We start from the raw sequence: 14,999 nt of genomic DNA, 5'->3' as shown, positions 1-14,999 counted from the left end.
TCAATAAAATAATCTTAAATAACAGTTCTCATCAAATTGTGGCGAAACAAGATCTCAATCATAAAAAGAGAAGATCGCAGGTTCCCTGAGAAAATCCCAAAGAAATTAGGAGTAACTAATCAAGTCCATTAAAAGTGACAAGAGCTTTCCGTTATTTATTGATGGAACATTTTCTCATTTTCTCATTTTATTGACTATTTCTGTCGTAACGTCGCGGTTTCGAAAACAACTATGACCTAAAAAGTGCGACAGCTATGTCAAGTGTCGTTGTTTCAAGAACAGCCATGACCAAAGAATGCGACTGCTATGTGATTCAAAATTCAGAAAAGGCAACAAAACGTTGTCATTCATTTCATCCAGTTCACACAGACACACAACCATCATGGACGCATAACCGCTGCAGTAGATGCTTTTACAATAAATATCCTCTATGAAAAAGCTCATTCATAAATTTAGCCAAATGAAAATTATGTACGAATTCATCACTGGTCAATTTTGACAGGAGTATTATGTAAATGTAAAACCAGCCACAGTGTACGTGTTGTAGACTTTTTCCATGGACACGATATACGCAGCTGTCCTTATGTCTAGACCCAGTTCGTACTCACTAGCACAGTGCATAATTTGCTAAAAAGGAAAAGAAAAATTACAGTTAAATTCCCTTTTTTTACGAAGAAAAGTCCAAAATTACTGTATTTGTTCTCGATGCCCTGAGTTCAATTTCTTGGCCTTCCTTAATATAAAGCCAACTGGTGGGCTTCCTTAGCTTATTTACAATTTGTTCGTATTGGCCCTATAAATTTTTATTGGGTGGGTGGTCCATTAATGTTATCATCATCGTTATGATACATTTTTGAAAAATCTCATGAATTACCAAACCTCATGTTTGTTTTATCTGCTTCAGCCTTCGGTTTCGGTAGATGACTAAGACCTCGGTTTTAATAATTCATATTGTTATAATGACTTTTGATATATGAAATTCATATATTTGCAGTGTGGTGGAGAAACGAATTTAAGAGATCCTCACAGCTCAGAACACTACTGAAATAGTAGTTGAAAATAGGACCTGAAAAAAATTCAGTCCCGTACGGGATTTGAACCCATGAAATTATTGTTACCGGAAAGATTATTACCAGAACAAAAGGGAAATTTGTTTTATACTTGTTACTAATTTCCCAGGAATACTACCAGTATGTTATGACGTGATATACTCGACGCAGTTTTCCAAATATCAAACGTGTGCCCTGTTTTGATGGCTCAGCACCCAAGGTAAGGACAAATATAGACGTGATTTCGTGAAGAAAACCTCGAATCAGTCACTACATACCTAAGCTGATCGTTTCATGGTGAACTCCAATCCAGAATGAACAATATCTTTTTCATTCGCGCCCTAGAAGATTACAAAGTTTAAAATTAAAAGACTCCGTTACATTTTGGGAGAGAACAAATCTTATTGGAAAATCATGTACAATTCTTGCAGCTCAGGGTTTACAAGACAGTTGGGAATTCAAACGAAATTAAATATAATTACCGTGTTTGCTCCATAAGGCACTGCCTTCAATGAAGCACCATCCCCCAAATAAGCAGGTAAGGGAGAGTAAAAATATCGACAAGTGGTTTCCCCGAATAAACATCACATCTAGAAAAGCGGGGTTTATTTGGGTTGCACGGCATCTGAGTCGCAAAAAACGTAATAAAAGTCGGACTGCTCAATCGAGTATGCTGGGTGCCGATAAGGATCCATAATTCTTCTAAGGAGGGGGGTGCACCACTAAGGAAGGATGTAACTGACAGGGGGACGCAAACAAATTTTATTGCAGGATACTAGTGATATAAAAAAGCCGTAGGTCAACAGAGTGAGAAAGGGGGGAGGGGGGGGGAGGGCGTAGGAGTTGTCGCACCCATCCCCAGATCCAACTCTGTGTACTAAAAATAAAAATCAATGCTCACAGCGATCTTTTGCAAGAACTAAGCCGATGGTTTAATTGGAATGGCTTCCTTGAAATGATTATACAGGCTTTCTTGGACGCTACCTGTCGAAGAAGAGACAAACATGCAGAAACACTAAGAGATTATCAAATAACGGCACTTGTACAATACATTTGTATCTAAGGGGTTATTCAAAACCCATAATGACTTTAAGCAATACAAAGAGGTCACCAAAAGTGTTAACAATAAAAAAATGCCTATGAGGGTGAGCTGTCTCTGGAAGCTAATCAAGTAAAGAAGAAGAAGAAGAAAAGTTATGCAGTTCAAAAAATGGTCGTGATGGGAGTTCGAGGTTGAAAGGAAACTGCAATTTAGGCTCTCAGTCATATTTCACTATTTCATATGGCGAAGACAATATTATCTTAAATAACTTGATACTCATAGTAAAATTACTTATCTATATATACAAAATGAGTGATGAAGATCCATCATTTAACGTATTTTTAGTGAAAAGACAAGCTCACCTAAAATATTAAAATTTGCCTCCTTCTCGTATTTCCAAGTCAAACGTCCAAAACTGACATGATTGATGTTCTTCAGCCACTCAAAATAGGATACCGTCACACCTCCCGAAAATTCAAATACAAGTCCTACATGGTCGCAATATAAAACATTCAAGCTCAAACCATGCCTCTACTGCAAAAATGAATTACGATAAATAAATACAAGTCAGAGCTTCATATCCAAATTTACTTCAGATTGCACTTGCTGTTTCTTTGAAAACTTACTAGAATAACGAGTTTCTTATTTACAATCAGAACTTCCTCTGCCTCGGGTGTGGTTGGCCCATTTGCCCCCACAGCAATAACCTGAGTACACAAAGTAGAGTAATTAAGAAAAAAAAGACTTAACTGATGGTCTCCACTTTCTACAATTCACATAAAGGTGAAGTTGTCTTACTAGTAATTACTTTTAAGAAATAAAGAAGTCTTGACTATGTTCTGTTCTGTTGTAAAGCAAGCAAGAAGCAGCTACAGCACGAAAGAAGCGAAGGAGAAACATGAGACGCAGTTGAGTGTTTCTTCCTTCTTCTTTGTGTCTTATTTCCAAACTTTATTACAATTCTGTTGAGAGGGAAGATTGAAATAGCATAAAGTAAAATTAATGTATCTAACAAAAAAAAAAGCAAATTATATCAACCATTTCACTCCAAAGATCTCATTAGTAATTCTCCGTACTGCCTACTGTACAATTCTTATGTTAGTTTGGAGAAATTGGTTGTGGATCAACTAATAAGCCCCTAATTGAAATTTTTCTTTATACTCATCACTTGTCTTCTTGATATTGTAAGGAGTGATTGTGTCAATGTCACTCATGATAGTTAAAAGGTCAACCAAAAATTAACATCACCAAATATGTCAGGAAACCCTGTGACAAATTATTATAGATTCCCATTCCCCTACAAACTGGGATAACCTTTCTCCCTAATGAGCAACCAAGCTTGAAAACCTAACAACCAAATAACAGCCCAAAAATTAAATATTATTAAATAAATACTACTAGTAACAGAGTACCTTTGCTTTGATTTTGTGGGCATTTTTAAGGGTGATTTGTTTTTTGTTGGCTGCAGGAACTAAAATGTCACATTCTGCTTCTAAGAGGTTCTCCTCAGCCATCTGAAACATTGCATAAAAGTGAATATGTTTCAAAATCATTGTCTACAATTACTTATTTTATAATTTAATGTCAGTTGACTGAACCAGGTTTTTGAGGCTTTTTCCAACTGAGTAGGAGGTGAACAGAATGTTACCTTGAAAGCATTAATCCATTCTGAAGGTCTCAGGTAAACCAGCATATAACATTTCAACTTGCTTATATTCTAGGAGGAAGGAGCTACTTCATTAAAAAGTTTATGCCCCCAGTGTTCGTTTCATTATTCATCATTTAAGGACTTTGATGACCAGAATCGATAGAGCAGCATTTCCTTGAGTCAGTAAACCTGAGCAAAAATGTTAATTTGCCATAAAAATTAGCAAAACCTTACATAGAGGTAAAAATCATGGTTATTTTGTTTACAGCATTTCACAAACCTTTGCACCAGGGAAACCTTTAACTGAGCCATTATTGTCCTGGAGTAAAAGGGAAACGATAGACAAATGTAAGCTAAAGAAATTTTAAAATAAAACTTATAAAAAAACACAGTAGAGAACTCTGCGTGTAAAAAGCTACGCATTGTACCAGTTTTTAGTTCTGAAGTTCTTTAGGATCTATTCCATTGGTGTTGAAGAGATTTCCATCTCTCTCCATGATCCCAATACACCTAGCTCCTGCATGGTGAAGAAGATGACAACAGGTGTAAAGACCAACATTACCAAATCCCTGTAAACATTAAAAAGCAGATATGAATTACTGAACTTATTTGTAAAGTGGAGGTGGCTGGTTATAGATATTTACTAAGCTGCAATATAGTGAGGTAAATATTCACCACCAGCCACCCACTCTGAGGTAAATAAATGTATTAATATTTACTAAACAATGTGATAATATAGCACAAAAAGATGATTTTATTCCAGCAACAAACAATTACAACCTTTTTGGGCACAAATCCTGCACAAGTTGCTTGAAGGTCAATAACAAAGGATATTTTGAAGTCAATAGCAAAGGATATTCAGAGTTTGAGCAGCCAATCAGAGTGCACCTTCAATGCTATCTGGCCACTGTTTTAGTATACACTTATGCCACTTAAAGCATGCTTATTTATCAGTAGAGGACACGAAGTGGCTAATGGTTGGTGGTGTGTTGAATATCAGGTCAATAGATTTGCATCCAAGCTCTGGCAGTGCCTTTGTGTTTTTTGATCTGAAGTAAAAAACAATTACACCACTTTCACCAATACCGAGGTGAATCATTGTTTTAGTAAATAAAAATCAGTTTATTTCTGTCAATGTACTGAAAAATGGTCAGAAATTAAATTGTTGACATATTTTGTCTCTTCAGCTGCTCAAAGGTAAATAGTACTTGCCAATCAATTTCCAACTAGCCAATCAGCATGCATTTGACTGTATTTTGGTGTCATCCCTTCTTTTGACTATTTTATGTTCCACCCTCTGACCCCTAAGAGTGACTAGCATCTAATTTCTCCTTACAATATTGCCTCTGAATCAAAGAAGATTACTAGAATAAAGGAAATGTTACTAACTAAAGAACCTCTTGATTGTTAAATAAATTCTCCTTATCAGCACCTTAAGAAATGTATAGAGAAAAGTATGGAGAATATCCATACTGACGCTAGGGTGAAAAGGGTTAAGAGATATCAGAGCTTAAACCTGTGTGTTAATTTTCATGAAGTGAATGATTAGTGTTATCAATCCACTTAGACAGCACCTTGTTACTACTGTACAGCTAGAACGCAGAACACTCAACCAACATGGTCACGGAGAACATTCAATGTCAATGTCCCCAAAAGTTAGTTGGGTATCAAACCATTCCTCATCAATTGTACTATAGGTACCATCCACCCAGCCCCTTCAGGCCGCCTTGACAATTTCTTTCCCCTTTTACAGCTCATCATGCTAAAGTCACAATTGGAGCAGAAAAAATGTCAGTGAAAAGCCAGAAAAAATCCTTGTATTCAGTGGATCATAGCTTTTGATAACTACTTTCCTCCAACTCTATCATTATAAACTAAAAACCAGTCTTCAAAGTCTTTATTCATGACACGATAGGTGAACCCTGAGAAGGGATAAGTTTTGTACAGCCATTTGCTTTTAAGACATTAGAAACATATTTCCTCTCCTCGGCCTTCAAATCAAGTGAAGATGGTAGACAGTCAGCCCTCCTGAGAAAAGTTTTGGCCACAGACTTTTTATAGAAAATAGGGTGGTGAGAATTGAAAGCGTCGTATTTGCCTGTGTGGGTAGGTTTACAATAGACACTTGTCTCTAAATTCCCTTGAAACCTTCTGGAAAAATTTGAATCAAGAAAGGGCAAATGTCTATCCTTTTCATGTTCAAGCAGACAGACCAAACATCAGTTTGGTACACATTTGAAAGAGCATCAAAAAGTGATTTTCTTTTGCAAAAAAGAAAAATTGAGTTTTATCGGAGCACACATGCCTAACTAACCATATAATTGGGTGGGATAAGTCTAAAATTATCATCACTAATCGGTGTTACCACCGGGGCCTTTGTTTGGAAGCTTGGCATAGTAACTGAAGCCTATTTACACCTCATCAGAAAAAAGGCAGCTAATCAGTGATCATATAAAAGGACCTCTTGTTGCAGCAATTAGATCAACCCTGATGAAGGCACTAGACAGGAGAGTCAAAACATTGGGTCTATATATTGTAACTTCTTTGGTTACATTCATTAAATCTTTAAACCAGAGTAGCATCAAACCATGTCTGTTACATTGAATTTGTTGATAGGTTTGTGATGGAAGCACAGAAATATGACAGGCATTTCGGGTTGACTGATTATATGACCAGATTACTGGTGAGTAGGAGAATATAAATAGTGTACATAAACCAGTGTGATTGCACGTTTGTCGTGAGATCATTTACAATGAAATGTGAGTCCCCTGAGCTTAAGTCTGACACACATGGATCACCCATTAAAAGTGGATCACCACAACAATTTTACCCTCCATGTGTATGTAGGTTACACATTCAAACACAGAGTAGAGCTCCAAGAGATCTTAATCTGAAGCCTAGTCCAAAGATCTAATCTATTGGACCAATTATAAAAGCATTAAAGCTAGTGAGAAATTTATCCTTTGGATACTTATACCTATTTTGAACAATGGAACAAACTAACATGCTTACTGTAATTTAAAAAAAAACATCAAAATTCCTCATTTCACTACTAGATGTAAATGTAGATCTTTTAAGGGTCCAAGTCTATGAATTATTTCTTTATAAATTTAATCATGACCATTACAATTTCTTCGAATGTGATTGGAGCAGTAGCTGCTTTATTTTTCACCAATCATTTTGTAGAGTTGTAATCAGACAGTGTAATTGCATAGTTGGCTGTAATTGGACACCTGTAATCAGACAGTTGAGGCAGCCAATCATATTTTGTCCTTTCGGTCAAATCCACCAATCACAGATTTGATCACAATAACCATAGCAACAACCACTTATCCTAAAAAAGTTGTGGAATTTACAAAGTTGAGGAAGTTTTTAATTTAGACAGTCTCACCAGAGATGTTTGTCCTAAGTCTATCTGTTTTTCAGAAATTGTAACAGTTATGATTAATTGGTAACAGGACTTTGTGTCCTCCAATTTTGTCTATAATTATACCTGTGACTGCTTCACGGTCATGCAATTTTGTTAATCACTAGATGTGATAACAGACCAAATTGAACTCTACTCAACCCTATTACCACTATTAATTACAAATGTGCTAAATATAATATTTTGTAAATTTTTAATGCATACCTGCACTTATAAATTTTCTTTTCCATGGCAAACACCCTGAAAAACGGAATTTGGGCTACAGATTAATTTCTCATACCTGAATTATTACAAATCAGAAAAATAAATTCAAAAATAAGAAAATCCAAAATGAAATTATCAAATTAATACATAATCCCTCTTAACAAGAAATCATTTTCTTTGCAATCAGTGAAGAAGCTGTAAGCCTTAAACTGAACTTCTCAGGCTAAAAGGCACTTCCGGCCTTTCAAATTTCCTTCGCTAATTTTCAAAACAAATATGACTAGCATTAATTGGTCACCTTTTCTCTTGATCTCAAACCCTTCAACCTTCTTGAGTATGGATCGCTTCTTCAACTGTTTCGAAATCTGTTTCAAAATTCCTAACCGATCGATTCCGAGGTTATACTGTTTCTCAAGTTCTTCAAATAATCCGAGTGCATTTTGAGTGGTTCTTCCACTGTCTTTTGAGATCTGCTTTCTACACATAAAAACCAATCTTTCTAATTGGTTTAGGCCAATTTTCGTACTTATATCAAATATAAGGTCACAATAAACGATTTAAGACATATTCTCCGAATATATGGGTCTTCTGTAGCGCGAAAATGATGTAGAGTTTCACTAATGCTTGTTGGCCGACCAACATGGCGGACACAGGCGGAAGAATTGTGATTTAAAGTGTTGCATGACTAAGCACCAGCTCGCGTGACATTCGAAAACCGACGGCGCGCGAACGTCACGCGAGCTACCAGATCCTAACCCTACTAAGGATGGATAGGGTCTAAGTACCTGACAAGACATTCACCAAGATATCTGTGATAAAAAACTCGCGACATTCCTTTCATTTTAGCCCTTGAAAGTGGAATTTGAGTCAACCGTTGAGATGTTCGTTCTTTGCTGTGATCTGTATCCAATGCCCGAACTGACAGAATTATCATCCTCTGGAGGACGTCGCTGGACTGACACACTTTTGGCAAAAAGGTATCAGGCATCTTAAGAACGTAATCATAAAAAATCATAAACAAGATCGGTTCGCCTGGAATCGAAATTGAGGGCGATACACCCAGTCTATCAGGTGGTAGTACGCAGACGCCCTGATATTTCAAACGTTCTTTTCATCGATGCGACAAGAATTATTGGCTTGACGCAAAAAAAAAAATTATTGTTCGTAACGATCATCACCACCGCTAGGAATTACTCATGCTTCTTGGTATCGTGTGCTTACGTAGCAAGTAGAGAAAAGAGACAAATTGTTTACTTGCATAGCGCGTGGTAGATAGGAAAGCCTTCCCTTGCTGTAAGTATTCAGTTGTACAAGTAAGATCAACCAATAATTGGGAGGTTAGTGTTGGGAAACAAAGCCCAAACAATTTGACAGAGGTGGACGCTTTTTTACGAAATAATCCTCAAACGTTAAGCTATACGGGCCCCATACAAGCCGGCACAAGGAATTTTAAGAGAGATAAAAACGAGGCTGGTTATATTAGTATAGGAATTCTGATTTCATAATGATGCCATACTATTAAAATTAACCGTTCAGGTATGGCTTGCAGCAAATCACGGGATATGAAGCCTCCTCAACACATCAGGCATTGCTTACATGGTACATCAAACTTGTTCACCTTGGTGAATCAAAATCCAGCCAGAACGCAATTCATGGTAGGTTTATCGGAGTGTGTTGTTAAGTCAAACGGGACTTCTAAGGTTTGCTCAATTTTGTTACGCTCTGTTTTGCATTGGGTGCATTAAACACCATTGACACTTGATCCCTAGGTTTTTGCTTGAGAGTGGGCCTAACTCGCCTTAAAGCGCAGGAAGCTTAACGTCCAGGCTAGCACTTTAACACAGCTCGGGGACTGGATTGGTAGCAAGGGTGGAGAGGAAAGATTTTGGACACCTCAGTCTCTTAGAATTCGTTTCCCAGGGTGAGAGTTTTCTACGAAAGGATAGAAGTTGTAAGTTTGAACATGATAACCACGAGTAACCTTTTTCTAATGAATAATAATGTTGCCTTTATTTTTCGCACAAGTAAACATAATACTGAATGTTTTTTCATTAGTTTTCGTGCAAGAAAAAGTATTATGTTCACTTCTCTAGAAGACAATGTTTGTTTGTGCGATCATCGAATATTTTTCACTGAAGTTGACCCGTTGGCTGGACCTTCCGAGTAAATTAAGTACCCATGACTTCAAACTATCATTTCAAAAAATTCAAGCTGCATTTTCCACAGTTAAAACTTCATTTGAGCTGCACACTTGTGAATGAGTAAACAAGTTTTCACATCCTGGTAAAAATATTGCTTAAAGTGGTTTTAAGCACAAGCACCTGTTATTCTCGAGCTGGTTTTGGGCGGAAACAGAAACCTATTGTTCTACGTCCTTTTACAGTTGGGATGTATTCTGCCATTAGGGAGTTGTAGAAACTCAAATAAGGGCTAAGCGTGGCTTAAGTAATTCATGGAAGAGGCAGAACATTTAGGTCCCCTTTGTCTCAAAAATACTGTTTACAAGTATTTGGTTGTTTTATTGAAAAATGTCCTAAAGACTAACCTTAACAATATTTGTTTTATACGGTACCAGTGTTTTTTTTAATTTACATTAGTGCACATTTCTTTTTCATGAGATATTGCGATTGAGATGCAATGAAACTCATACACAAAAATATTATTAAAGCGCACAGCCCATCTTGAAGGAAACCATGCTTATCCGCTATCCTACTTTACGTTGTTAAAATTAATAAATTCTCTCACTATAGGAATAAGGTCCAAGGAAGACCAACGCTTCTTGAAAATTTCAACGAATGAAATAAAAAGTTGTGAATCGTTGTCTACTCTTCTCCGGACGCGACTATAACCAGTTTCCGTCAATATTATATGAAGGGTTTTAGCAATTTTACTGATACTTTTCCATCTAGGAGAGCTCACCACGAGTTTTCCAAGATCTGAAATTGATGCCAACTTCTCCTCAATTGTTTCATGAAGGCATTTGAGAAAAACTTTATGGGCCAAATGGTCAGGACAGATTAAAAATACCGCAATGAAGGTGGTAGGCCCAAAATGTGAAGCCTAACCATACACTTCAGAGAAGTTGTCGCTATGAAAAGAAAAGACCACGTTCCATTGAGTCTGAAAGTGTCACAGCGTTTTGGGTATCCCCGCGTTTTAAGTATCCCCGTAACCAAAATGTTATGTTTCTGGTATCCCCTGTGGGGATACTCAGAACACTAACCGTAAATTAAACAAGAGATTGGGGCAAGTACACCTGATGCTGAAAATACGCATCCATTTGCGTGAAAAGGCGAACAATTGCCTGAAGTTGCATTCTTTAGCGACAAAAAAAAACCGATCAATTGCGCGTAAATCAGATTCAATGACGATTTTCGCATTTTAAGCGGCTATCAATAACATTTTTAGGCATTCTTATGCGTCATTTGCCGCATAAGTTAATGTTTGTAGTAACCCTCATGTTGTTAGCTCCTATTTCAAATGTTTCTCGTTGTTATTGAGATGTTTCGTTTTTTTTCAAATACAATTGTACATGTATCATGGCCGAACTAAAACCGAAGTAAGGATAATTCCTGTTCTACCAACGCCTTAGAGTGACTAGGACACTCTCAACGCTTCAAAGACGTTTTATAGCTCTCCTGCATTAAATACAACCCTGACGGACATTTCTGGAGCTATCTAACTTAAGAAAGCAATTTCTCTGACTTCAGGGAGCAGTATTGAAAGTCCACCACGACTCAACATTGGACTCCATATTACTTGCCCCAATCCCTTGTTTTATTTACTTTTAGCGCTCTGAGTATCCCCACAGGGGATAAAAATAAATTAAACAAGAGATTGGGGCAAGCACACCTTTTTCCTGAAGATCGTGGAGCAGGCAATAAGCTGTCTCAAGGCGGCGATCAAGTCCGACATCTCGCGTCCAGAAATTCAAAGACGCATAGATAACAGCGATGAGGCCAGAGCCAGAGGAATCTCATCAAGAGAGTTTCGAACACAACAACTGCTTGAAGCTCTGCACAGAAACATTGACACTGTGACCGCAGCTAAAAGTGCACAATGGTACTGCTTTATGCAGATATATCTGCCAAGATGTTTGAATAGATAGATTATTGAAGGGTAAACTAAAATTCAGAACAAAATAAATTTGGAACGGCTATTTTTTTTAATTGGAATTCGATATTTGAATATCGAATGTAAGAAACGCTCAATAGTTTGTACAAGCGCATTTAATAATGACTGTCTTAATCATATTTACGCCGTCTAGAAATGCTCTTGAATTGCAAACAGTGTAATAAAAATGTTAATAATTGGTTTATGCACTATACTGTTTGTATATTGTCTCTATTGACTTTCATGATTGTGTTAATGACTTAAAGATTAGCGCAAATGAAAGTATATTTTTCCCTTTTCTGCTGCAAATGACGCATAAGAATGCCCAAAAACGTAAATGGAATACTGATTAAAATGCAAAAATTATTATTGAATCCGATTTACGCGTAAATGATCGTTTTTTTCTCACTAATGAATGTAACCTCACGCAATTGTTCGCCTTTACATGCAAATCTGCGTGTTCTCTCATTATGATCAGCAAAAGGCGTACTTGTCCCTGTCTCTTGTTTAATTCACTTTTAGCGTTTTGAGTATCCCCAGAACGGATACCGAAAACGCTAGCATTTTGGGTACGGGGATACTTAAAACGCAGGGATACCCAAAATGCTGTGACTGCGGCATTTCAATAAGTTGTGCTCAAACAAGCACAAAATTATTCATCATGGCTTAAAAAAGGAAGGAATTCAAAGACTCCAAGCCAAAATATCGGACAATGGAAAATAATACCCTTTTTCGATGATTTAACATATAATACGAGCGAACATTGCGGTAATTGCTCTTGTTTTTCCTCGCCCCCTACTTGGAGAAATAACATGCAACTCACAAATATCTCCCGTGTTATATGTCAATCCATCGAATTAGGTGCATGTTTATGACCCATTATTTGCAAGCATGAGCAGCTACTGTGTTTGAGTAGCTATCGTGGTTAAAACCAACAGACAGTATTTATCAACCCTCAAATCCAGGAAGATTGATATACAAACGCCCGTGTAAAACACATAAATCGGAAAAGGCAATCAACGATGATCAGAGCAGCACTAGTGGCGCTCCTATTTGATTGGAATCACGTAGTAAAAAACAAGATCACTGCAGCTATAAACACAATTAAAGCAGTTGCGAAAAAGAGTCATGAAAATAATTCAGGCTTTAACAAAAATTCCAGATTTTTCCTCTCTATCTTTTAAAATTTCGCAGTTCAAAAAACATTTCCATACAACCTTTTCAACAGAAAAAAAATATAGCTACCCACTAGATAAGATGGTTTTGTTAATTTGGCGGCCATTCTGTGCGCAGTGACTTCCGCAAAATTTGGAAAGCGAGAATGTTTGTAAATATTGCACCACAAAAATAACATTTTAAATGACCACCCGAAACTGACTTTTTGACGATGGGATAGACAGGAGAGATTTAAAAAATAACAAAGACAAACAAGGAAAAGGTGAGCGGAAAGATCTTAAAAACACGTCTTTCCATAGCCACTTCCTAGAGTTTGTACAAATTTACCAACCTTGAACTTAGTTCCATTTGTTCATAACATTTCACGAGGCCAACTCTGCATCACTGTTCTCCCTTTCAATATCTTCAATCTGCTCAGTTCCCCTTTTAATTTCTTCCCTCAGTTTCGTAATTTCTTCTATTATGGTCTCTGGTCGTTTTCTCAGGAAAAGTTCTTCCTCTTTGAGGTTTGTAATAGATTTCACCCTCAATCTCGAAAGATGTGAATCAATCCACGGAGGGCCACCTACTTTCCGCACGCTTTCTTCTTCGGGGCTTTTGCTCTTCTCCTGGTCTTCCCCCTCAATCCTGTTTTTCATTTTAGGAAGTTGGATCTCTAACCCATATCTGATTTCCTTCTCCTTGGCGACCGCGAACATCTCCAACTGCTCCCTCTCCTCTATATTCTCCCGCACTAGATACTTCTCTCTCAGATTAGTAAATGGTATTACACCTACTTCGTTTCTTGGGTTTAGATCTTTAAAAAATGTTTCGATCATTTTTGCAGTGTCTTTTTCACTGCTAACATCAACTACCACAACTGCCATGTTGCTGTAGCTTTTTGTGTGACGATCACCGAGTTGCAATTTTTCAACTTGCTCCGAAGACAGCGCGGGACAAAGTGCACGTGGTTTCACTTTTGCTAGAATCTCAGCGAGATCCTTCAATTGTAAGACCTCAAAGCACTCTTTCAATACGCTCACAGTAGTGTCAGGAAAGAAATGTTCAATGGGAAGGAAAGAGAAAGAGAATGGATCACGTTTTAAACCGGAAAAACGGGAGACTTTTTCCATTACATTAGCGTCAGCCATAAGCCTTTGATTCAATTCACCTGTGACCAACTGACTGAGATCTTTCAAGGAAAGTCTATCTGCCTCTAATGAAATGGAAAAGGACAATTTAAGATAACAGTGGATAGGACTGTATTGAACAGACCGCAAACACATCAGAAACTGGGTTACGCCCTCAACTCAGTTCTCTTCCCCGTAAGCACTACTGAGGAAAGAATCTTTAGTTTGCATTCATGTGAATCGTGTTGCATAAAGCCTGAGTTACGCCGACACTTAAAAAGATTTTCAAATCGACCTTCATGTTTTAAAAGAAGGCTGCTTAACTGAAAAGGTAAAAAGCCAGCCATCACCACCCAGACGGGTGGTGTTTTGTGGTCCAAAGGAAAATGAGACGGGGTGCGCGAAGAGCCATCGTTGTAAGTGTACACGTTCCGTACTCCCCTTTTCCTCCAATTTGTACAGAGTCTAAAAGGACAAGGGAGACCTAGGCACTAGCGTAATCTCCCCTGGATAACGTCTGTCTCACCTACACATTACTAGTCGGCCAATCTTCCTCACTCCCCCAAAAATAGAAAATACTCCTTAACCTCGAGGCGTTCCACTCGACTCAACGTTTTGATTATTTCATGGATTTCCTTGAACGGACGAAATGATAGGATAGTAAAGATCTGTTCATTGAATCAGATGTAAAACTAAAATCTCATTAAGCTGTGCACCTGTGAAATTTAGAGACGGAGCATTTCTTCCTTACGCTTTTGGTCTTTGTTTTTTAGACCTAGATAGCTCAAAATTGAAATTCTTTCAGAGCTGCTGATGTCGTTTTTGATGAGCTCCTCCGTAGCTTTCAAAAAATATACTGCATATTAATATGGAGTTTGCATTTATGGATTTTCAAGACTAATGTTTGCTCTTGGGGCAAGGGGCGAATATTATTAAAAATCAGTCAGTTTTCAGAGGGCTAGAGATTGGGTAAACATACCGCTAATTTCTTCTGTTTCAATTTCGGATACCGCTGCTTGTGTACTCAGAGCACTGTCAGTCGCCTCAGTCGTTACGCTACGAGTTTCATGGACATCTTCCAGATACTTCTGTACAAGGGATATATCCATATCCATATCTATTGGCTCGACTTTATTTGGTTGCCACAATCGATGCTCTTCTGGTGCTTTAGTGTCGGAGAAAGAATCACACTCATGTTCTTCTATGCGCTTCAGATCGATTTTAAGCTTTC

General features: G+C 37.5%; 1 protein-coding gene, 1 long non-coding RNA gene and 1 pseudogene across 2 annotated transcripts; all 3 read right to left on the bottom strand.

Annotated features, from left to right (window-relative positions):
- Positions 1-124: 124 nt before the first annotated feature.
- LOC131782728 (glutamate dehydrogenase, mitochondrial-like) lies at positions 125-4,314 on the bottom strand (annotated as a pseudogene).
- A 5-nt stretch (positions 4,315-4,319) lies between these two features.
- LOC136280551 (uncharacterized) lies at positions 4,320-8,016 on the bottom strand. The gene is made up of 3 exons (XR_010717292.1): positions 7,669-8,016; positions 7,371-7,406; positions 4,320-5,501 (listed from the first exon to the last, which is right to left on the bottom strand). It is a non-coding gene; the product is annotated as an uncharacterized lncRNA (long non-coding RNA).
- A 2,063-nt stretch (positions 8,017-10,079) lies between these two features.
- Positions 10,080-14,883, bottom strand: LOC131782724 (uncharacterized). Its single transcript, XM_066162033.1, is given in 3 exon segments — positions 10,080-10,430; positions 12,998-13,854; positions 14,748-14,883. Coding segments are annotated over 3 exon segments (1,344 nt in total).
- Between the last annotated feature and the right edge of the window lie 116 nt (positions 14,884-14,999).

This window comes from Pocillopora verrucosa, chromosome 1 (assembly GCF_036669915.1).
Source record: "Pocillopora verrucosa isolate sample1 chromosome 1, ASM3666991v2, whole genome shotgun sequence".
NCBI classification, from domain to species: Eukaryota; Metazoa; Cnidaria; class Anthozoa; order Scleractinia; family Pocilloporidae; genus Pocillopora; species Pocillopora verrucosa.
The sequence above is the reverse complement of the archived record's forward strand: the minus strand, read 5'-3'. Positions and strand labels throughout refer to the sequence as shown.